Source organism: Castor canadensis, chromosome 7, assembly GCF_047511655.1.
Source record: "Castor canadensis chromosome 7, mCasCan1.hap1v2, whole genome shotgun sequence".
NCBI lineage: Eukaryota > Metazoa > Chordata > Mammalia > Rodentia > Castoridae > Castor > Castor canadensis.
In genome coordinates, this window is record NC_133392.1 from 145,173,786 (window position 1) to 145,198,049 (window position 24,264).

A 24,264-nucleotide genomic window follows, 5' to 3' on the forward strand; every position below is an offset into this window, starting at 1 on the left:
TGTCTCATGGAGGCCAGGAGCACAGGGAGAAAACTCCAGCTCTGGTTCCCTGCCTTGCCTCCTTGCAGGTCCACAGGTGACTCCCATCACTTCCAGGGTCACATTGACCTAAAGAAAAGCAGTCTAGCTTTGATGAAGTTACTCTGATGTGTGGACACCTAGTTCTGAGACCCTAAGACTAAAGCATGTGGAAAAGGAACTCTGTGTAAGGCAGGAACTCTGAAGTCCTGTATGTTTGCCCGTGGATTAACTGTGAATTAACCACAGGACAGGCTCTGTTTCCTTCTCAGGCCCGACCTTCTTCTGTTACACAGTCTAGGCCTTTAGCAAACTCCTCATTTGCATTTATCTGTGTGGGCCTGAGGATCACCAGCGAGCTGCCCCCAAAGCAGTCCAGGACTAGCTGGAACATCCTTGAAGAGTGAGAAGTAGATCTAGCGTGTCATTTAGCCAGAGATTCAACAGAGACTCCGTTTTCCAAGCCAGAAAACATTTGACAAACCAGTGATTTGATAAACACGAAAGAACTAATTGGATAGAATCTATGAAATCAGGGCAAAAACTCCCTGGAGTACTAAGTCCTTCCGCCCCACCCCCCAACCTGTGGAAACATCTGGGGTGGGGTGGTAAATGCCCTGTTTCTCCCTTCTCCTCCTCTTTGTCTCTCTCCCATCCTATCCCAAGGTCAGAGACACCCACTCAGGACTTTGATCCCTTAAATGAGCTCTCAAAGTGCATTTCAACCAATGTCACCTTGGGGTGGGGGTGGTGGAAGGATGGAACTACATGTGCCAGTCGCTCCTTGCTCAGTCCCACTCTGAAGGTCTTTGACTCCCATGGAAGGGTCCTGGCTCCATTGAGGCTGTTGTGGGCTATGCAAAGTGTGGCAACTGGGATGGTGACAGTGGCTGCCAGGCTCTGGCACTGCCCTACACCTTCACACACGTTCACTTATTTAATGGTCACTCTACAAGGCAGGCCTGGTCCAGCATCCCGCGCCAGGATCCATAGGTCCCTCAATACTAGTTCCTTTCTCCCTCCTCGCACCCATTTTGGCTCAAGCAAGAAACCAAGGGATAAATAAATCCACACCAATCCCAATCTGGATTCTTGTTCTCTGGGTCTGAGAAGCCTAAATGCGTCCTTGTCACAAACTACTAGTGACATGAACTGTTCCCCCACAAATGAGAGGCCTGGATTTTTATTGCCTACGAGAATAGTGATACCCTGACCCCTCTCAGTTGCAGGAGCCTGGATTTCCTCACAGAAACCACATAGGCATTGCATTGAGACCTGCGGGGGGCCAGTGAACCACCACTCCCGACCACAGGACACGCTCCCAGTTGTAGCTTCTGCCAATTACTGTGGTGTAAATACATCTATCCTCACCACTTTCAAGTGACCACTAGCAACATTGATTTTATTAACACTCCCCTCCCACCCCCCCCCAAGCTGCTGGCCTGCCCCAGTGTGCTGCTGCCCAGAGGACTGTCTTTGAACATTCATTAAGAGCAAACAGGTAGCGCTTCATTCCTGTAGGCTACGAGGTGACAGTCATCTTCCTATATGCCCTGGACGCTTGCCAGTTCGCAAGGTGGCAGAGTTAAAATGTGATTGAGGTGTCCAGTAGGGTTGTCAGATCTAGTGACTAAAAATACAAGATGCTCAGTTAAATTAGAATTCCAGATAGATAACTATTTCAGCATAAGTGTGTCCCAAGTATTTCTTGAGACATATTTATACTAAACCACTTACTTGCTGTTTACCCGATATTCTAATTTCCCTGGATGAAGCTTTGTGTGACAACCTTAGCTCCCTAGACATATACAAGTGCTTAGAAAATTCTTGTGACTGTGGCAGAGTTAAGCGTGTGACAGTAGACGAGGAGCTAGAGGTACGTGTTGTTGCTGTCTGCCGTTTAAACCTGGGAGAGTCACTCATACATTTCCTACAGCAGCTTTTCCTGAATCCAGGGACTCTAGGAACTCAATGGCATCCCAGAGCATGACACTAAATTTAGATTGACAGGAAAGGAAACTGAGATCCAAGCAGGTGACTCGCTTAAGTTCATGTAGCTAGTAGCAGCACAGAGATCCTGACTGATTCATAACCCAGTGGTGTTTTTTTTTTTTCTTATCTTGTACAATCTCATCTGAAAATTAATTTGGTTCTGTGGTTAAGAGGGTCAGGCATGGTAGTGCATGCCTGTAAACCCAGCTACTTAGAAGGCTACTCCTCTTGTTGTCTGTCCCATTGTTTCTGGCGGGCAGCTCTCCTTCTGCCCTCCAGAGACCATCATCACTATGGCACAGAATCAGCTACATTGCCCCCACTCACTGAATTTATAATTCTTTCATCCTATACAAGATTTGGAGTGGTTAGGAGTAGGCCCCAGGGCCAGCAGGGTGGTACACAAAGAAGCCTGCTAACCATTTGTGACCTTATTCCTTCAATATTCTGTGGTCCCATTGACCCAGTAAAGGCAATGGGGACAGAGAACAGAGGTAGCCAGGCTGCCTGGATTCAAATCTGGGGCTCACCCACGTCTCTGGGCTTCATATAAGAGTCCTTCAAGTGACTCTAATAACACCCCCACAGCCAAGGGCTAGGGGAGGAGTCAAGGAGATGGCATACACCAGGTTCAGCCATGTACAGCAGTGGGACTGTGGGCAAACTCATCCCATGGGACTGTGTGTCTCTGCCATGAACTGGTGATGATGGAAAGGAAACAAGCGCTGAAAGGTTCCTGGCATCACTTAGGACCCAGAAAACTCTTGAAACAGTGAGGCATCCTCATCATTTCACACCACTTGCTTGGCCAACTTCTGTCAACATTGTCCCCCTGGTAACAAGCATGGGAAGCCCAATTCGCTGCAGCAGCAGGAACAGCTCAGAAGTGGCCCTCTGCTGACCCCTCCCTGGCGCACCGCCTCCTTCAGCACTTGAGCCCAGGGGCTTGCCTCTTTGTCTGAGAGGCACAGCTGGCCTCCCTCGGGATGAAGCTTGTTGTTGTTTCATTTTGCTTTATAAACAGAAACACTCCCTGCTTTCTCAGAGGCTGAGAAGGAAGCTGAGTCAGGTGGGGTGTGGTCAACGTGAAATCCGTCACCCTTCCCTTACCATGGGCTTGGCCGGCCCAATCCATACCCACCAACATGCATGCCAGCCACATTTAGTATACCTGTTTATGCTCGTTTCCCCAGAGACACGAAAAGTCCACGGCGTTCTTCTGCAATGCCCTATGGCATTCCAGTGGAAAGAGCAGGGGCCCTGGGAGTCCTGGTCTGAGGTGGAGATGGGGGCCAGCTGGGAGATGGTTGTGCCTGTCCTGGAGGGTTACAGAGAGGCTTAGTGCTAATGGGTGTAAAGCTGGCGGGAAAGCACAATGAAGTTGCGTGTGTCCCCTTCTGCCACATCCTCTTTCCTTTCAGGATGATATCCCAGGTCCTGGGTTCTACAATGTCACCCACCAATCTCCAGTGTTCAACAATGTCTCATTGTCCAAGAAAGGAACAGGCACTTTTCCCTCAACGGTGAGCACCCTTCTCTTAAGTGAGGGTGGTGACTGGTCAGTAATTTCCTTCATTCATTACATAATCATATGTTGGCCATCTGGTCCTTTCTCTCCAAAGGCCAGTGGCTCTAATTAAGAGAGTAACCTCCTCCTTGGATTTCTTGCAGGTAAATTGGACCCCATGTCTTTTATTATTTTTTTCTACCATGATATGTTTGGGAAGTGAAGCTACGGGTCAGCCAGAAGCTGACCATCCTAACTACACCTGTCATCATTTAGTGGACTGGGCAGTGTCTTCCTGAGATTTTTAGGCATGACAGGAAAATATTACTATCACATATCTTGCTCTAAAATGATTTTTACTCTTGCTCAGTCTAACTGGATTGTCCAAATTATTGAGATGGAACCAAGACTGAAGCAGGCCTTAGATCTAAAATTTAGTGATCTTCTTTGAACCACATGGGACTTATATCTTTGTTGATATAAATCAAACAGCTTTATGAAGATGTGACAATGACCCGGACTAGTACTTGAGTACAAGCAATTCTTTTCTATTTTTTGTTTTGTTTTGTTTGTATGTGGAGTGGTACTAGGGATCAAACCCAGGGCCTCAAAAGCATGCGAGGCAAGTACTTACCACTGAGCAACACACTCAGCCTGATAGTCTTTTTTTCTTAAAAATATTTACAAATTGGCAAGGAAGGGGAAAAAGAGTCAAATTAAATCATGGCCAGCTGAGATAGAACAGTGAAAAAGAAAAGTCAGACTCTGATATTAAGATATTAATATTCATATAATAACATAATGTTCTTGTCCTTTAAGGATTATTCCTGCATAGTTGTATTATTATGACTGACATTGGAACTGATTTTGTTTTTAACCAAATGACTATTTAACAAACACTGAAAATAGCCACCTCGTATTGGAAGTCAAGATGCAAACTGACCTTGGAGATATCTTGAGGTTGCACATGTCCCCAGTGACTTCACAGGACATTCCCCCCACCACACACACACTGCTGAAAAAAGACCCAAAGGCATTTGGCAAAAGAGGTGCCATCTCACGATGACCTGACACGGGAGATGAGTCTTTTAAGGCCTAATCCTGACTCAGCTGTGGAGTCTTGCTGTGACCTCAAGCACGTCACCCTTTAGTGTCCTAGTTGCCTCATAAGAATGGAGACTCCCTGGAGGCATGGGGCAAATTGCAGTGAGTGAAATAGTCTTTGAAATGGCAAGGCAATATAAACATGCAGAATGTTGGGGCTGCCACAACACTTCCTGCAGCACCTAGGTTTCTCTCTGAGAACTTCTCAAACAGAGGCACTGCCATTCTTTTAGTGCCAAGGAAGCCTAGATTGGAGCACATGATCAATGCCCTTCTAGGCTCCACCTGCAGCAGCTTTCCAAATGGCATGGCCAGACCAGTTGGAGGAGAAGTGGCCCGAGATGGCAGACACTGAGCTGTCCTCCCTTGGATGGCTCTGGGACTTTGGGTTTGTGTTTCTAACCACATTAGTTCCTGAGTCCTTGGGGGCCTTAAGTGGTTGACAAGACCTGGCAGGAGATCCCTACACCTTCCCTACTTCCTGTCTGACCCAGATGAGAATGCCATTTGTCCACTTCTCTTAGTGACTCTCACATTTAGCACCTTCTCCACTTCTGGATCCCAGTGTCAGGGACTTAAAACAGCCCTCATCAGAGAAGGATCACAATGGCCCAGAGGGGTGTGATTGAGGGTGAGGCTGACCAAGAAATTCTGTGGGCCTATAAATTTTAGAAACTTCCTCATGGCTGTTGGAACAACTACACCCAGTCTTTTAAGAAGATCTGTCATCTCTCTAAGTTCAACAGATACAAAGAACCTTATTACACTTCTAAATCTTTGCTCCAGCATTTTTCATAAGACTGAGTAGGAGTTTTGAGTGAGGCAGGTGGGTGGGGACTTTGGTGGTCTTTCTCTATGTGCATGGTGGTAGGAGTGGCTCTGGAGAAGTTAGCATGTGCCAGCCTGTGGCCAGACTGGAGACTGCAGGCCTGGCAGGTAAACCCAGGGAACAGAACATGAATGAGTGACTGTGACTTAGCTACACTCTGAAACAAATCCTATTACCATATCTTATGTATGGTCTCTACTTGGAAGCTTTTAGAATTTTTTTTCCCAAAATGTAAAATTAACAGGTCTTTTAAGGCCAAAGAAAAGATTCCACGATGGAAAAGATTTGCTGTTACTCCAGGGCTGTGCCTCTTGATCCATTCTGCTTTGGCATAGAATGTTGACTGGTAGCACAGCTGAGAATGTTGGCTCACCACTTTACCATCAGAAGGGCAGTTTCCTCATCTGAAAAGTGGGGATAATTCAATGCAACAAAATAGACTCAGTGAACAATTGGGCAAAAAGCAAAAGCGATGCCTCTACAAGGCTGGGTGCCCTGGCTTCTGAGAACAGCCACAAATCCTTACAATCAGAAGGAGGCAGAACTGGGACTTGAACTCAGGTTTGGATCAGGATGGGGATACTCCTGCTTCTGGTGGAGCCTTGTCCATGTACCACAAGTAGTTCATAAACCAGGTCTGAGAATTATCAGCACTGAGCTCAGAGGGAAGAGGGGTGGGGGCCAGCACCTTCCCTCAGCTTCCCCCACTTTCCGTGCTTGTATAGTTACTGACCCTTGTCAAGGGACAAAACCCAGGGCGATGTTCTCAAGCTTCAAACCATAACATCATGGGAAGTGCTCTATTTTATCAGGCTCCAGCAGCAGCCTTGCTCTCCTAGCTAGAGTGATGTTATCGCCCAGTTTCAATGGCTTTTGTCCCTATTCATTTGGCAAACATTGATTCTGTTTGTCTTTAACTGAAAATAGTTCATCATGGTGTTGGTTGTGTTGAAGCAGGTTAAATACTGTAAGGTTTTATGGCAGTGTGATTTGGTGGGGATAGAGGAGTGGGGGGACATCCACTCTGTGCAGTCTTGTGCCTTTAAGATGTTTGAGGTGCACTTCTTGTTCAGACCATTCAACCTTAGAAAGAGATGTGATGTCTGCCTTGGAAGGGTGTGTTGGTCAGAGGAAGAGCCTAAGACGTCCCATCTCATAAAGCACAAAGAGCTGATGAGTCAGGTGTAAGTGACAGGGAACAGGATTGGGTAGAAATGCACTTAGGGCAAAATTATTGCAGAAGATGAATAATTTGAGGTAGTTTATACAAGTTAACACAGGTCTGAACTTGCATTTTCCAAGAGCATATCCTCAAAGGCTGAGGTCCAGTCCTCACTGTTACCTGCTACCACCTTACCTTTCAGAAAATGCTTTTAGACCCGGTGCTGGCCACCATCCTTTAGACATCTGTCCTTCAGAGCCACACGATGACGTGACAATGCTGATTCCTTTGGCTTCCTCCTCACAGTCTGCCCGGTTGGGCGCCACCATTCCTAAGTATCCTGCAGCCAGCGCATACACTCTCCCATCAGAGTTCGTGTCCAAGAAAGACTTCAGTAACTCCTGTTCCAGTATGTTCCAGCTGCCAAGCTTCATGAAAGTGTTCAAGTATGAAACTCCTGCACCAAACCATTACAATGTGAGAACACGGAGCGTGCCTGCTAAACGTTACTGAATGAATGGCTGACTGAAGGAAAGGCAAGGGGGAACTTGGGAAGTTGCATTTGAATGCAACCGGTGAGTCAGTTAGCAATGGTGGAAGCCTAAGGCGAGGCAAGAATCTTGAAGGGGATTTGCGGAACTGAGGGATGAGTAGGCAACACGGAGGCCAGCCTGGAGCAGTGGGAGGACCTCCACCCTGAGAAACACTCGTTCTAAGCACCCCCTCCCTGACCTTTCAGGACAGTTTTATACCTCTAACAATGGGCATATTATTTCACACTTTATCTTCAGACACTCTTCATTTACTTTTTAGGTTCTTACGGGGAAAATCAACTTTGATCTTTCTATAACATAAAACAGTTGGTTTTTTTAAGCACAAGTTCTCTGTGAATTACGATGGTTTTGTTAATCACTGAGCAGAATGGTAAAGGAAGGTTTGGTTCACTCCCTAACTATGTGGCCTCTGTTATACTATCTCAGCCTTTTTAGGACTTAGTTTACTGATCTGTGAGATGGGGCTACATGTCTGCCTCGGAGTGTTGATGCATATGTTAGGTGAGATAGTCTAGGCTGAGTGCTTAACACAGCACCCGGTGCACAGGACTGCGTAGCAGTGGAGACTGGTCTTTGGGCAAGTCATGTTACCCTGAAGCCGTCACTGTAAATTGGAATTAATTATACGTGTCCTACAGGCTATTAGAAGAAGCCAATGAGAAACCAGCGTGAGAGTGCTCTGAAATGCAGAAGATGTGAAGTACACAGAAGATATTTATGTTACTGTCCCATGTTTCAAAGTTGGTCTTAGAACACTTCAATTTCCTGTTTTCTTTTGTAATATTTATAAATCTTTGTTTTTCCAAGTACAAAGATCCTGCCTACCTTCTGTGATTCAATCAGTTATAATGTGCTCAAAGGAATATAAATGTCTGCCAAGCCAATGTGGTTCAGTGGAAGAATAATGGGAGCCAGCTATATTTTTTCTAGTAGCCACATTTAAAAATTAAAAAAGAGGGACAGGCATGGTGGTCCATGCCTGTAATTTCAGCACTCTGGAGGCTGAGTCAGGAGGACTGAGAGTTTGAGGCCAGCCTGGGCTAAGAGAGATACCCTGTTCCAAACTCCCCCCCCACAAATGGTAAAAAGCTGGTGAAATTAATTTTCATTTGATTTTATTTATCCCAATAGATCCAAAGTATTATCACTTCAACATTTAATGAAGAAAAAATAATTAGATATTTTAGGAAGATTCTTAACTCATAGTAAGTCTTGCAAATCTAGTGCATATTTTATACTTGGAGCACATCTTAATTTTGAACAGTCATGTTCCAGAGCCAATAGCTACAGGTGTCCTGTGCCTACTGGATTGGGCAGTACAGCTCTAGAAGGCATTTCCATAGGGTAAGTGGAGCCTGAAGATGGTGCTGGTGATGAGGTGATGCAGTGATGGTGATCATGTTGATGGTCATTGTGGTGATAGTGATCATGGTGATAGTGATGGTGGTGATGATGGTGGTGATGATGATGGTGGTGATGGTACTGATGGCGATAATGATGATAATGGCAGTGGTGGTGGTGATGGTGATCGTGTTGATGGTGATGGTGGCGATAGTGATCATGGTGATGGTAGTGGTGATGGTGGTGATGGTGGTGGTGGTGATGGTGGTGGTGGTGGTGGTGGTGATGGTGGTGGTGATGGTGATGGTGGTGGTGATGGTGGTAGTGATGGTGATAGTGGTGGTGATGGTGGTGGCAATGGTGATGATGTGCTTTTCAGGAACTAAGTGCTGGTCCAAGAGTTACATAGTCATCATCCTTAATACCCATAAGAAGTGGATTATCTAATTCTCAGCTCACAGAAGAGGTGAAGGGCCTTGTCCTAAGTTACCCAGTCTAAGGGCATTGTGCGCACACAGTGGTAGGGAGTGGAAAGCTGAGGAATGATGGGAGTCTCAGGGATCTTGCCCTGTGGGTTGCCGATCCTTTGTCCTGCTGCTCCTCTGCTCCAGGCTTGTGATACCGCTCAGCCTCCAGTGGGGGAACTCAGACAAGAACTAGTGAAGAGCTGGTGGAGTGACTCAAGTGGTAGAGTGGTTGCCTAGCAAGTGTGAGGCCCTGAGTTCAAACCCCAGTACTGCCAAAAAAAGTAAGAAGAACTAGTGAACAGACAAACGATCCATTACAAACTGTGGTCAGTTTCTAAGGAGACAAACATTTGGAACCAGAGAGAAAATATGTAGGTGGTGCAAGGAGTTGACAGTACCATTTCCTTTAGACTTGGTGGTGAGAGAAGGTTCAGAGGCTGAGTCAATGATGGAAGGAGAGACCAGAGTTAAGGGAACTGAATGTGCAAAGGTCCTGGGCCAACAAAAGCTCAGCTCACAAGAACTACAAAGTGAAATGGCTAGGGTATTAGGAGCTAGGAAGAGAGAGAAAAGAAGACCAGACAGATAGGCCAGTTCAGCATGTCCTTAAAGACCCCAGGAGGAGGAGCGAGCTTTGTTCTTTGTGCACTGGGAAGCCCATGAGGCAGGTGGCATGTGTAAGATGAGGTGACCTGTACTTTTTTAAACAAATTCTCTGGCTACTGTGTGAGAAGAATATATAGTGTGGGTTAGAGTGGAAAACCAGCGTGGACACTGTTAGGCTAACAGGAGAAAGGACAGATGTGACCCAAGAAAGCAGTAATGAATGTGCACAGCCATGGCACCTCTGCTGAACAGGACAGGCCCAGTTTACCTGGGAGACAAACCCAGGCACGGACTCTGTCCATGTCAGGCGTCTCCATGTCCTGGTTGCTGCCGAAGACTCTAGTAGCTGTTGATTTGTCTGCTTCCCGGCCCTCAGCTTGCTCTGTAAGGCAGCCATGGTCCCCCTGTGGTGCCCCACAGTCCCGGATGCAGCATGAGCTATGTTACACGTGTGACATCAGAGGAGTGAGCCCAGTCAGCTGTTCATCTAGATATGAGCATTGCCCAAGTCAGAATGTTGTACTTCTTCCAGTGGATGGATTTTAGGTGCATAGGTTTGTTCATTGTTTTAATGTGACTGAAAATATTCCAGGTTCACTGTACAGCAGGTTCCAGCACTATAGAAACCCAGAGACAGAAAGTAGGAGTTCCTTATAATTTTGCTTCCCAAGACAAACCTGCGCCAAGAGCCAAGTGTGAGCGTCCCCCACCACCACCAGTTTGGGGGCCCACGTGCATTTTCTGCTTAACCATGTGTTGGATTTCTCCCTGCAGCGGGACAATAACTCTGCTCCATTCTCTAGTCTAATGGTGAAATCTCCCTGGGACATGTAGTGTATACAAAAAGGCCCTCTTTTATCAGTGGCTTTTCTGTCTGGGTGAAGACTAAAGATGAAATCTTGTTTTCGTCTGCAGGAGGAGTTCCCCGGCCCCCATCAGGAGAACAGTGGTGGAGTCAGCTGGCGAGGAGTAGAAATGCCATAATCCTGTTAGCCACGCTGGGCTTTGAGGTCTGCGGAGGCCCCGCTCTGCCTCAGCCACCGCATCGCCTACCTCTTATTTAGAGTCCTTTTCCTTGGTACTGTGTCATTACCTCCTCGCCTGGCGACCTGACTCCTCTCCTGTCCAGTAATTAGCCTGTCCATCTGGCCTTTTTGTTTGTCCTCTCTGCATGCAGTCTAGCCATTAGGACCCTGGGAAAAGCTAAATTCCTCCACCTTTGTCCACACAAATCAAAATACCATCTGCATTTCTCAAGAAACTTTTTTTTTTCTGGACAAAGAAATGTCACGGAAAATCAAACCATCCTAGCCCTGGCAAATAGTTTCACTTGCTTAGTAAATATTCCCAGGGATGGCAGGCACAATTTTTTTTACTGCATCAGTTATCTAATGGGTACAGGAAACTGAGTACAAATCGGCATTTCAAATATTTATGATTCATGCGTAACAGAAGAATGATCTTGAGTTTGTTTGTTTTTTGGTTTTTTTTTTGTTTCCTTTTATTTTTAGACTTCTGAACACATCAGATGCTCTGAAATGTGCATTGCGGCGACCAGCCAGAATTCTTAATTTCGGGTCAGTGTAGAAAAGCACAAGGAAGTGCTTACAAATGCGATCACAATCTTAAATGCTCTGCCTCCCTGTGAGCCCCTGTGCCACATTTATAGGACTGTTTGAATAGTGAGGAATGCAGCAGGGTAGGGAGAGGGAGGACCAGCGTCCTGAAAAATAAAAATAGTGGGAAATAATGAAAATAATTTGCGCATGTAGCACTTAACATCAGAACCACTTTCCCAAAGATGCTTTCTGTTGACTACACTGACCCCTGACAGAGCTCTGCAGGAGGAAGAGCAGGGATCATCTGACTTGTTTTTAGGTTCAGAGAGATTAAACAACCTGAGCAGAGCCACACAGCCTGACCTCTGCAGAAGGGAGCGGGGTCTTCAGGCTTCTTTTCTCAGCACTGTCCTCAAGCTACGTGGGGTCACCAGACTTTTGCTGGAGGTCACAGACCACTTGACCTGGCAGGATGGTGAAGGCACTGTTGTGTGACCTTTTCAGCTTTTTTAGTTCTCTTTCTAAGAAGGACAGGTCTAAATTTGATTTTTGTTTTGTTATTTTGTTTTTGGCCCAACTATGCCACTCATCCAGGCAGGATGACAAAGACAAGAAGAGGGAAGGTACTGAGTACATCCGGTGTATTTTCTCCCCCCAGGCCTCCATCTCTTGCTGCAGGCAGAAAAACAATGTCTCTGCCCGAGCTGGGTTTATGTCAAAAACGCTGAGAGGATCTTTCACTGCTGTTGGTCCAGGACCTGCCCCGGGTAAGCACTGCGGGGCTGGTCTTAACCTAAGGGCTCAATTCTCAGAGCACCCATTTCTCTGTAGGGAGTGTGTGGAGGAAGCCAGGCTGTGGGGGAAGAGGAGAAGGAGATGAGCACAGAAGGGTGAGACATCAGCTCCCTCAGGGAAACCGCTGCCGGCTCCAGAAACGTCACCTAAAACAGCTTTTGTGGCCTCCCATTTTGTGACCAGGAGCACCTGCTCTGGGCAGCTGAGTTGGGGAAAGAAGTGACCCTCAGCTCAGCAGTGTGCGGATTCGCCAGCCCTTGCTATCCCAGGCCACTGATGGGGAGAGAGAGAGATGGAATGACAACACTTTCGAGTTCTTTGGCAGGGACCACCCCTATGTCCGAAGGGCCTGCTCCACACTGAGGATCTCTCAGAGTCCCCATGCCCTTAGCCCTGGTTTTTGGGTGAGGAAAGAGGTCCTCAGAGCCCAGTGTCACTGCAGCAGCCAGGGACTGGCTGCTTTTCAGCCCAGAGGTGCCTGATTGAGACTCCCCATCCCCACCACTCCACGATGCCTTCTGGAACCTGCAAGATTCAGAAACACCCAAGAGCTTGCCTGTGGTTCTCCCTGCAGGGCTCAGGGAAGGGGGGCCCCTCTCCAGGGAAGGGGGGCCCCCTCTCCCGTGCTCTTGGACTCCAGTTCTAGAGCACGTAGCTTATTAATCAACTCAGATGAGTCCTGAAGATCCCAGCCCCTGTTGCCCTGCCCCAGAGCCGCGGGGCCCCAGAACCAAAGGGGACAGGGAGGCTTGGCTTCTGCCATTGTGCCTCTTGAGGGGGTGTGGAGAAAATTGCAGTACATGTCAGATTTCAGTAAATCCAGATTGAAGCTGAGAAGATCAGTCGAGGCTGAGTAACAAAACCAGCGCTAATTAGGAGCTCAGCCCGGCTAGCGCTCTCAGCCTTGCGTCACCGTGGGCAAAGCCCCACCTTGCTTGTTTATACAAACTCAACAGACATCTCTGGGGCTGGCAGAGGCCCTGCCAGTGAGCCCTGAATAGACACACCCCATAGCCAGCCACACAGGCCTGCTGCCTCCTGGGAGGATCCCCTGGGCCCTCAGCCCTTGTGACACAGAGCAGGCAGGGAGAGGGCTTTCAGGCACTTCCCTGTGTCACACTGCACGCTCCCAGCCCCTTTAGTGATCTGCATGTTTAATCCACAGTTGGGGGCTGTTGTGATTTTGTCCTCATTCTACATGCAGAGTGACTCCGAGGAAGCAGATGATCAGCCCAGGGCCGCACAGCTGGATCTGAATCCAGGCCCATTCAACTCCATACCTAGTACCTTCAGATCACCCCAGCCTGCCTGGCAGCCAGCTCTCTGCCTTTTATTTCTTGCTTTTGGTTTTCTTATTCTCCACAATTTTTAATTCAAGGATTGCTTTAACCTTTTCGGGGCTAGAGTACAAATACATATACATACATATATAGTCTACCATATATGGAATATATATTTTATACATTTGAGAGAAAGGCAGAAATATGAGAGATCTAGACCAACAGTATAAATGCTGCTGACATCTGCTTTTAAAAATTATCAGCATATGTTGGGAATATCTTTTCATGTTATTAAAAATCCTTCCAGAAAGTCGTTTTTAGTGTACGCATAGTATCCCATTGTATGGTGGCAGCGTGGGTGAGGACAGGAGTGCCCTCTTGCTGCAAATTTACACTTGACTGCTGCTAAATATGAATGGCAAGGCACTGACCATCCTCATAGCTAACACTTTGTTGTTCAATCAAGATTACTTCCAGCTTGGTGGTAGCGCGCTTAGCACGTGCAAAGGCCCTGGATTCTGTCCCCAGCACTAAAATATATATATATTTCCTTATGTAATCAGATTAAAGTAAAATTGCTAAGTCAAAATGTTTGTAAACTAAGGTTTCTGATGTCTGTGACCATGCTGCCCCTCAGCCCAAGGGTGACTGATCTCCTTCCTTCCATGGGGCACCTTTGCGTCATGGAAAATGAACCACGCTAATAAGACCTTAGTCTTGTTTTTGGTATTTTTGCAATGTACAAGTAATTCTGTTTGAAACAATTAAAGTCAAGTTTGCAATGTAGTGAACATTTGGAATATTTTTCCCACTCCTCAGTGCCACAACTAGTATAATTGTTTCCACTTTTCTGGATTCACATTGCTTTCTTTATTTATTTAGAGGGGGTTGAACTTAGGGCCTCGTACTTTTTAGGCAGGTGCTCTACAGCTTGAGCTATTCCACCAGCCCTTTTTTGTGGTGAATATTTTCAAGATAGGGTCTTGCAAACTATTTGCCCAGGGTTGGCTTCTAGCCAATGTCCCCCTGATCTCTGCCTCTGAAGTAGCTAGGATTACAGATGTGAACCACCGACACCTGGCTGCTTTTATTTTAATTTATATTTATTTATTTGTGTTTCTGAATTCCTACCTGTTTTTGTTCAGTTGTGTACACTAGTCCACAGACTTTTAGGCCTCATTTTACATTTTCCACTCATGTTTATTTTCAAAACCATGTCCACGTGGCCTCTGCTTTTCATATTTACTGTTGGTGGGACCGGCATGCCATCTGATGGGGCTGTGACTCCTATGCCTCTGCCCCTGGTCCCGGACACTTAGGCTACTTACACTTGTCCACACTGTAGCTACTGCAGTTGTATACAGCCTGGTGTCTGGAACTTTCCATTCTACTGACTAACTCCTGAATTCCCAAGTAACGGGAAGCCTTCATCAAGGCATGTAGATGCCTTTCCTGGTATCACTGACTTGGGCTCCGAGCTCCAGCACCCATTTCCAGGGCTGCTCACAATTCAGAGAGTGCTGTTGACTCCCCTTCCCTCCATCTCAGGCCTTGGAGACAGGTGGCCTTTGTCCGCATAGTAGGTGCCCAATCGGTACTTGTTACTTGAGCGATACTTGCGAAGAGGCCGTAACAGTATTTTCAGCTGTCCTGATGACACCACGGCGGGAAGACTTACTGTTCTCACTCTGTAGAGGAGGAGACTGAGCTTCAGCGCAGCTGAGAGATGTGTCTAGGTCCTTGGTTAGGTGGACATCCTCTGGTTAATTGCTTAGAATGGAGGGGATAACAGCCATCTGACTCGGCTACCGTGAGGACCAGGTGGGTGACCTGTGTGAGACGCACGGCCCATGTTCTCTGAATTGTGAGTGTGACTTTTAGTTCAGGAAGCCTCACTTCCCCTCTGGAGCAGCACTGCCTCGTAGCCATCAAGTGTACTGCTAGGGATAAGGGACGGCCTTCTATGCATTTGACAAGAGTTCCTTATTCTGTGTTAACATCTCTTTCTGTTTAGGGCATTACAATGTCAATGAGTCCCTTGTGAAGCAGTCGCCAAAGACTTTAGTGTCTTGTTTTAAATCAAAAACTGGCCGAGGATTAAAACTAACATCAACAGGCCCAGGGCCTGGTCTCTACAACCCAGATGATCGCACCAAAGTCCTGAAAAAGAGTCAAATTCCGTGAGTCCTCTTCCTCTTCCTCCTCCTCCCTGTCCTTCTGCTCCTTCTCCACTTCATCCCTTGCCTTGGTGATAACTAGCATGGGCCACCTTGACCAGCATGAACCTGCCAAGTTAAACGGGATCTGAGGGAAGGGCTCAGACCTAGATGGAGGTCAGCAGTAAATCCCTTCTGACCTTTCTGGGCCTGGGGAGGCACTGGGATGGCCATCTCCAGGAACAGGCTCCTCCAAATATCAGGGACCTCCTCCTCCAGACTGGCATGGGCCACCTTACCATGCTACCTTTCCCCTACTCTGCCAATGAAACAGAACAAGTGAGAGGGCAGGCTGTGCAGGCAGAAGACCTGAGCAGGAAGCCCAGCTCTGCCTTCACAGATCCTTGCCCTCTCAGAGCCTCAGATGAGAGGTGACGATCTTAAAAACAGCTGCTGCTCTTTTTCTCATTGACACATGGAAACTTCTAGCTGTTACTCTTATTGCAGCTATTATTCTACATCCTGCTGACCTATAGGACATAGGATGCAGCTGTTAACTTGCACTGCTGGATCAAGCCCCTAGCTCAAGCTTCTTCAAGGAAATTTCAAAATAAGACAGGAGAACAGAGTATGATATTTTTCACTGTCTCACCAGGAGAAGTGCCTCTTGGCTTTTGCTCAAGTTTGGAGAACAATTTATAGTCTCATTTTATGGTCAAGTGGATGCCATGCCTTCAGTCAGGCACTCCTGGGAACAACCTCAGAGCATGGCAGAGATGCATGCATCGAATGCTGGCTCACCTGGCTCGAGCTTATGGCCACATGTACACTGTGTGTCTGGGGCATCTGGTGCCCATTGGTAATCTGTAATGTTTTGGGAATGAAAGATCCCGGTGAATATGGCTGGCGAACCCAGCATGCTATCCTCAGACCCTGCAAGCCTTGCAGTGGACTGGGGAATATTAAAGGCTTAATTGGGCCTGCAGGAAAGGGAGCTATTAAACCCTACTTGGGATCACCCCAAGCCCAACAGCAGAATGTGTGTGTTCACCTGCTGTGTGGTCTCAGGCTGCTCTTAGAAGCTCCATGAGTGACATGAGGGGCATTTATCCATTTCTGACCCTCAGTACTCCACATTTACTCACCATGTGAGTGAGTAAACGTGGGTAGTGAATAGGAGCCAGGCTGAATCCACAGAGGAGGTCCAGTATGCTCATTTCAAAAACGGACATGGAGCTAGGCATGGGGCACTCACCTGTGCAGATCCCAGCACTCAGGAGGCTAAGGCAGGAGGATCGAGAGTTCAAGGCCAGCCTGAGCCTCATAGTGAGACCTTGTCTCAAAACAACAAAAATTGACCTGGAAAGGATGAAGCTGAGAAATCTGTAACTTTATTTGAAAAGTGAGAAGATAAAACTGGTACACTTTGGACTACTCAAAGTGCCCATCATTTAGGCTGAATAAAATAGAAAATGATGGAAAAGGAAGAAAAGATACCACCGCTGAATGACAGAGCATTTCAGGATGTATGACTCCAGACTGCCAGTGCTCCTCCTGGTGTCCCTGGAGGGCAGTGAGGGCAGGAACCTCATGGGGCCCTGTGCTGGCTGTCAGGCCTCTGCGTGTCCCCATTGCTCCCTTCCCAACTACCTATTGCTCTTGCTCCGGCCTTGTCCACATCAGACCAGGCTGCTTGTAGTGCTGTAGGACCACACGGCGCAATGGTAGAGAATCCGAGAGTCATCGTGTCTCTCTCGGAAACACGTGCATGAGAACCATGTAGCTCTGTGCACACACCACATGATATGCGATTTACCTCGTTTGTCCTGGGCTGGAATTGCGTGGCCTCTGATTCGTGTTTGCAAAAACAGCACACTGGCTCTGCTTTACTCATGGCACAGTGAGAATTGGGCAGTGTGAACTCTCCTGGAGTTGTTAGTCTGTGTCATTGGCCCAGAAAAGCGAGGCCCCCAAGAGGCAAGAGGCAGGAGGATAGGTGATGTGACTGAAATGCACGGGAGGTGGGTGGCAAGCAGGGCCGGAATGAGGTGGCTGGGCAGGCTCCGAAGTCGTGTCATGGGCACCTCCTGCCTTCCCCCTTTGCCAGCCCTGTGAGCATGGGGAAGGCAGTTCCCTTAACACCCAGGGAATTCAAACCCTTCCCTGTGAGTTGATTTAAGACACTTCATAATGTGACTGCAAGGACAAAGGGAGATAGCCACTTAACTCATGTGGCACTGTGTTTAGCTGAGCCCGTGCAGGTTCTTTGCTGTCTCCCAAGCTTTCCCCAGGGGTCCCTGTAGGGTGGGTACCATGCCAGGGGCTGGCACTCTGTGCCTCTTAGCCAAAGCACACATCCTGGGTGTTCCCAGGCTGTGGTCACCGTGCTGACTCAGAGTTGAGAGGATTTATAGCTTCCAAGGTGTCTTTAGAAGTGAGGTGAATGTCAGCCGAAGTTTCACTTCTTGAGGCCCTTGGTCTCCACCGCCATGGTGACTCAGGGCGGGAGGGCGAGTCAGGCTAGGAGATTACAGTTCCTCGCAGCCACTGCCTTCCGACTCTCGCTCCCCGTGAGGAGGCGGAACACAAAGAGACATCTTCCCAACCCTTCCTCTACTTCCTGGAGCTTGTAAGCTACTGGTTTTGCACAGACACGCTGCCCTGTCACAGCTGGAGCCAAGGAATCAAGCCCGCTGGCCCCGTTCCAATCTGGGTAATTACATTGGCCCCACCTACAGTCCCCCTGGATTGTTGGTTGGATATGTGATGTTTCTTCCCCAGCACTGTCATCTCACAGCCACCTTGCTGGACAGATACTGAACTCCACCCCAGAGGCAATCAGCAGCCCTTTAATGTGGGGGACAGTGCCCCTTTATCCCTCTTGAGCCTGGCAATCCCTGGGGCAAAGTGAACCTGTGCCTGGGAGTGTCCTGAGTGTCCCGGCTGCCTTCCACAAGTGACCAGCTGTGTCCTCCAGGACAGTCATTATTCTCAGGCCATTTGCAACAGTTCATGCTGGAAGCCGAAACACACTTAATCCCACTGTGACCAACTCAGAGCCTTTGATGGACGTTTTGTTTCCACGGGGCAGGACCAGGTTGGTCTTCATCGCTCAGCAGTGAGACTCAGGAAAGCTGGGTCACGATGCACCCTGTGGCTGCCCTGGGTTTCATCTGACAGCCCCACCTCGGCATGAGTGGTTAGACCCATGCGACCCAGGTGGTGCTCAGGGTCCAGGCTCCCTTACTGGGTTCAACCCCCATGCTTGTCCCTCTAATTCAGCAAATGTACCCAGCAAAGGACTGGAGGTCCCAAAGCTGAGTTAGCCATGATTGCCTCCCTTAAAGAGCGAGGCAGGTAGCAAGCATGAGAGGGCTTGGACTCCAGTACACTCCACTTAGCTTTCCTTTCATTGCTCCATACCAGAGGTGAAAGATAGACTCACTTTCCTTGAAGGAGTCAGAAGACAGACTGAAAACAGAGTGCAAGTGAGGAGTGTCACACAGAAGTCTTTAGCTTCCCAGCCCAACCTTGGTCTACTCCTTCATCAGGCATTGTCAGGAAGATAATTAGCAGATTCTGGATCATCAGTGCTGTAATGGCCCCTAGAGATCTGCTGGTCAATGGGGGTGGGATAGCTGATTCCTGTAATGTAGGTGCCTCTCCCCCTTGCGGTCAGGGCCGACACCACAAGCCGATCCATTACCAAGGCCTCCTCCCACTGAGCCCATGTGAGGCCTCAGTTCTTTTCACAGACTCCAGACTCCAGCCAGGCGTTATCAGTTGATCGGCTGCCTATCCTTCCCGGTTTAGCTTACCAGCTACGACAAGGTGTTCTGAGCTCCCACTGGGTGCCAGCCCAGCCCTGTGTTTTAGGTGCAGCACCTCATTTAACCCTGACAACAAGCCCAAAGAGTAGGTGCTATTATGATTGTCCTTATGCAGACGAGGAGACTGAGGTCCAGGGGTGCTGGGCTTGGGAGCAGTGGTGACATGTGTGAGCCTCTCACAGACCTCTCAGGGCCATGCAGGCCTTGGCGGTGGCTGAAAGTTGGCATTTCTCCAAAACGGTGGCAGTGACATCTTTCCATTTTGTTTTTTCCAAAGGAGAAACCCCATCCTGAATTTCTCTGCCCAGCCTCTGCCCCTGCCCCCGAAGCCACCTCTGCCAGGCCCTGGCCAGTATGACATCGTGGACTACTCAGGCCCCCCCAAGCATTTCATCTCCAGTGCATCCTTCGTGTCCAACACTAGCCGGTGGACAGCGGTGCAGTCCCAACCAGGTCTGCCCGGCCCAGGTCAGAGGACATCTTTAAATGACTATAAACCCCAGACCTTTTGGAACTGTTTGTCATTCATAGGCCATCAAATACCATTGATTTATAGGCTGTTTGCCAAACAGGTCACAGAGGTAAGGACAGGTTTAGGAGAGTCATCAGTTCACACTTTCAGTGGATAAAAAGATTTTTTTTCTTTTTTAAGAGAAAGGACTCTTAGTGGGTCCTACAGGGATCCTTGACCCAGGACTGGGAAGGTTCAAGAAGTCAAGTAAGGCTCTGAGCAGTCTGTGACTTAATTGCCTGCTGGTTTAGAGTATGATTATAGGTGTGAGCCACCAGTGCCCAGCTTCTCAGAGAAGTCTTGTTCTTAAAAATATTGACCAGGCATGGTGGTTCGTATCTGTAATCCCAGCTACTCAGTAGGCAGAGAGAGGCAAAGAGGATCACCATTCAAGGCCAGACTCAGCAAAGTTAGCCCAAGACCCTATCTGAAAAACAAACTAAAAGCCAAAGGGCTGGGGGTGTGGTGATAGAGCTGCCTAACAAGTGCCTAAGGTCCATCCCAGTGCTGCCAAAGAGAAAAAAGAAAAAAAAAAAAGGCAGAGGAAAGGAAAGAAAGAAGGAAGAGATGGAGAGAGAGAGAGGGAGAGACAGATGGCTGCTCTTCATAGCCATCTGGCTTCTCTCCCTCTCTCCAGGTAAGCTTTAGCAAACTCCACTCCTTCTGGGATCTACTGGGAGCTAGCGTCCTAAGCAGCTCACTCCAAGGGGAGGTCTCTGTACTTCCCACCTATTTGTAGCTCTCCTGGCACCTGTGATGACAATGGCAATTGTCAGAGCTTGTGGCATTAGGAACTGGTGGGTGTGGCAAGTGTATGGGATAGGAAGGCAGAGCTGAGCCAGCCACCAGGTCCATTATACTCGGCCCCTCAGCAACACTCCTGTCGTGGGGGCTGAGGTGACGTGCCTGGTGATCTTGCGTCAGAGGTATCAGCCTGTGGTAGGGGAGACACCTTTCCCCCACATTCACAGGTAAGGTAAATGTAAGAGAGATCAGACAGGGAGAAGGTAGTGATAATCAGACAAATAAGACTGCGGAGGTTTGACCTGGGAGTCAGCGCAGGAGAGCTGGTGTGGCAAACGTGAGTGCCAGGAGGCCTGAAGACAGGATGAGATCCCTGTCTGAGCCCCCTTGCACACAGGTACAGCCATTCCTGCAGCCGTGGTCACCTCCATCAAGTTGGACTTCCCTGAGGAGCCTGCTGGGCAGGTGCAGGAGCAGGCACCCACCTCCATGGCCTCCAGTGGGCGCAGATCTTTCCCGAGGGGACAGGATGTGCAGGGACCCTCACTAGCTTTATCACTTTGACAGGAGAGTTCCTTTCGCCTTAGGCTGAGGTACCCAAGTTTTGCTTGGTCCTGGCTGCTCATGTCCTGAATAACGCTGTCTGCAATCATGATGGCTTTCACTTTTCTGGAAATTTCTGAACTAAATCAAAACAAAAGCTAACACCTAATGAAAGTTACCTACCAAGCTAACAACTTGCTTCGTTAAGTATACTGCTTTACTTAATATGTTTTTCAAATTACCTTCTGTTAAAGAATTTAAAAAGAGTTAAAGAATGCCAGAAGTCATAGTTTAAGTCTGGCCTTGGCTGGTTACAAGCTATGTAACATGAGACCATCCCGACTCTCCCCTCTCACCCCACACCCTGCCCCAGTCTCTCCACATGTAAGAATCAGAGCTGGAACCTGGGTCCTGTGGCCTTTCCAGCTCTAAGGTGGGATGTGGGGCCTGTAACCCTTCTCTCTTAATGCCCTCTCTCTCCTCAGCCACCTACAAGCCTGAGTTCCCAGGGAAGCAGTCCTTCCTGTACAATGAGGACAACAAATGGATCCCAGTGATATAGTGGGGTGCCAGACAAGCTCGGGAAAAAGCCTGGTCCCCAGGTCCTGGGGCTGCTCCCCAGGACTTTCATTAGGAGAACCTGTATTTCATGTGTGGCAGCTGCCCACCTGCCACCCCTGCCTAGTCCAACAGCCCGGCTGCTGCAGTCATCCCTGTCTTGAGCTGCTTCAAGGAGGTTGCATCCACCCCTGCGAATTCCAGCACTTTCCTGAACAGAAAAAGTGGACAAAGCCTTCTAGTTACTTCCCCATGCACCAATCCAGGTTGGCTCTGGGTGACTCCCCTCCACAGCCTTGAGGGGCTCTTGAAGTGTGGTCTCTGAGGCGCAGCCCCAATCTACCACCAAGGCAGATTCCCTGTATAGAAACCTAAAGGCTAGGCCATAGATCTGGGGCCCAGAGTGTGTCCAAGCAGTGTCCTATCCATCTGGCTCTGACTTCCAGACTCCTCCTTGACTTCCAAGACCCAGGGAGACCCAGAGGTGAACTGCAATGGAGACACAAGAGTGCAGCCCAGGCCGCCTGACCCCATCGAAGCCTTGGAATCTATCTGTAAGAAGAACATGGAAGCCAGTTACTTCTACTCATTACCTAGCTTTGGAGGTTGACCTCTCCCTCGGCTATGGGCTCTGCGTTCCAAAGCGGATGCAGCAGGGCCCTGCAGAGTCAGAGTCCTGATAACAGTGGTCCTGAGGGACTGAGAGGCCACCTGTGCTCCAGGCCTATAGGCTTTCACTTCTCCCCAACTTTCCCCTGCCTGGGCCTGGTTTCCAACCCCCTCTGACCTCTTGCTGTAATGTCAGAGGAGGCCTCATTGACCAAGTTGGACATAGACTTTAACAGATCTCTTCTAGCCTGCCAAATCTTTCCCCTCCACAAGAGGAAGATGGGAGCAAAGAACCAAATAAAGTAGAACTAACCTAACCACACACGCTCTTTCTCCCATGTTGATGCTATCACTTTTCTAAGTTAGAGTCTCTCTTGTGTGGCTCCCTCCCCTCCCCAAGCCCCTAATTCCCCTGATGACATCTAGTTCTCTTACTTCCTGCTCTTGTACTTTCTCTGTGAACCTCACATCTGGGCCTTCCTGTCAGAACGGGTCGCTTGATTGGCTCTCCCTTTGGGGAGGGGTGGGTGAGTAAGAGAGAGGGAGAGGGATGGAATAACATATTCAATTAAATCGAGTTCTTCCTTCTCTCAGAAGTTGGCCTTTCTGTGAACTTCAGATTCCTGCAGGGCCCTATGGCTTTGAAATGACGAGAGGTAGCCAGTAGTACTGTGCAAAGAGCTGGGTTCTGGGTTTAAAGGCAGGGCTGCCTGTACTATGCTTCTGCCTGCTCAGGCCCTCAGCTTCTCCAACAGGAGCCGGGCAGGAATCAGGGGCTCCCAGGGCTAACTTCCAGGGCCTGGGTGGGTGATGCACGAGTGAAACAGATCAGCTGGAGCTGAGGCTGTGGCCGTCCGACAGGCAACTGATCCCAGCTCTTAGCTGCCAGAGCTGCAGATTTTTCCAGTAGAGTCTGGAAAAATCTTTGCACCAAGAAATCTCTTGACGTGAAATGTGAACAATTATAGTTCAACTTAAACTTTTTATTTGGGTTATCCAAAACTCTTCTGCGGGCCTTTGGTTGTCCACCTCCGTGCTAGAAGATCTGGAAAATCCTTCAAAGCTGACACTTGAAGCTGTACCTTCGTTTGACCCCAGATTCTTGACAATGAGGCCAGATGCTGAGGCCTTGGGTTTTAGGACCCTCAAATCCTGGGACCTGTAGTGACCTTAGTAGAAGACTAGGCTAGAATCTACTGGCCCTGGGGTCACTATGGGCAGAGGCTGGTGGTGATGCATAGGAAAATAATGTCAGGTTTCTTGGGCCATCAGAATAAAGACTGTCTCTCCAGACTGAGCCCCTCCAAGTGGGTCTGGACAGAGGAGACCTGGGAGAGAGCAGCAGGGCTGCTCCCATCAATCAGAATCCACAGGCCATAGCCGACATGACTGGGCTGAGGCCCTAAGCTCTGTGCTCTGTCTCTATCATTCCAGCCACTCTTAGGATGTCACAGCTGCCCATAGCTCCATCTGGTTCCCAGCCTGTAGCAGGACATTAGGCTCACCTGGAGCTGTTAGAGGGCGCATGCCCAGGCCTTCACCCTCAAAAATCATGGCTATCTTTGTTAAAGTTCTTTGTGTGACTGTGATGTATCTAGCTAGGGTTAGGATACACGGATAATTTAATAAAGTACTTCCCACATTTTAATGTGAATTCAAATTGCTTGGATACTGAGATTCTGTGTTTCTAAGGAGCTCCCAGTGGATTCTGATAGTGTTGGTTGAAACTTGAGAGAGCAAGGTTCTAATATGCTCTTCATCTGGTCTTCCATTTGTCCATCCATCTGCTTGTTTTCCCTCCCTCCCTTCCTCCTTTGTCTCTTTCTACCTCACTCTTGTTGATCAAGTGGACAACAGTCACTAGCAGGCAGGTGATGCCATCCCCCCCCAGCCAACAGCTGCCCCTCCACCTGTTGGAAAGGACCTATCTTTATACCATCCATCTTTTCACTTTTTGGCATGGCAGCCACGCAGCTCAGGAATCACCCTTCCCCTCCTGACTTTCCGTTAGGGCAGGACTGAACTTTCTTGAGGCTTACAGGGCTCTCTTTGGGGTCAGGTGGCCTTTCTTAGCTTGACAGTCCTCACCCCTCTGTGTC

The 24,264-nt window shown here is 48.5% G+C and overlaps 1 protein-coding gene across 7 annotated transcripts in view; it reads left to right on the top strand.

The window, feature by feature from the left end:
- The window catches only part of Stpg1 (sperm tail PG-rich repeat containing 1), a 42,018-nt gene extending 18,218 nt beyond the window's left edge, over window positions 1-23,800 (top strand). For 3 of the 7 annotated variants that reach the window (XM_074080979.1, XM_074080978.1, XM_074080977.1), the window contains 6 exons: window positions 3,432-3,533; window positions 6,919-7,089; window positions 11,798-11,906; window positions 15,229-15,394; window positions 19,478-19,668; window positions 22,003-23,800. In XM_074080979.1, the coding sequence (XP_073937080.1) occupies window positions 3,432-3,533; window positions 6,919-7,089; window positions 11,798-11,906; window positions 15,229-15,394; window positions 19,478-19,668; window positions 22,003-22,166 (903 nt within the window). In that variant the 3' untranslated portion in view covers window positions 22,167-23,800. Of the gene's footprint in view, window positions 1-3,431; window positions 3,534-6,918; window positions 7,090-11,797; window positions 11,907-15,228; window positions 15,395-19,477; window positions 19,669-21,483 lie in introns of all 7 variants that reach the window. The other 4 variants (XM_074080980.1, XM_074080982.1, XM_074080981.1 and 1 more) reach the window with 4 other exon arrangements.
- Window positions 23,801-24,264: the final 464 nt, after the last annotated feature.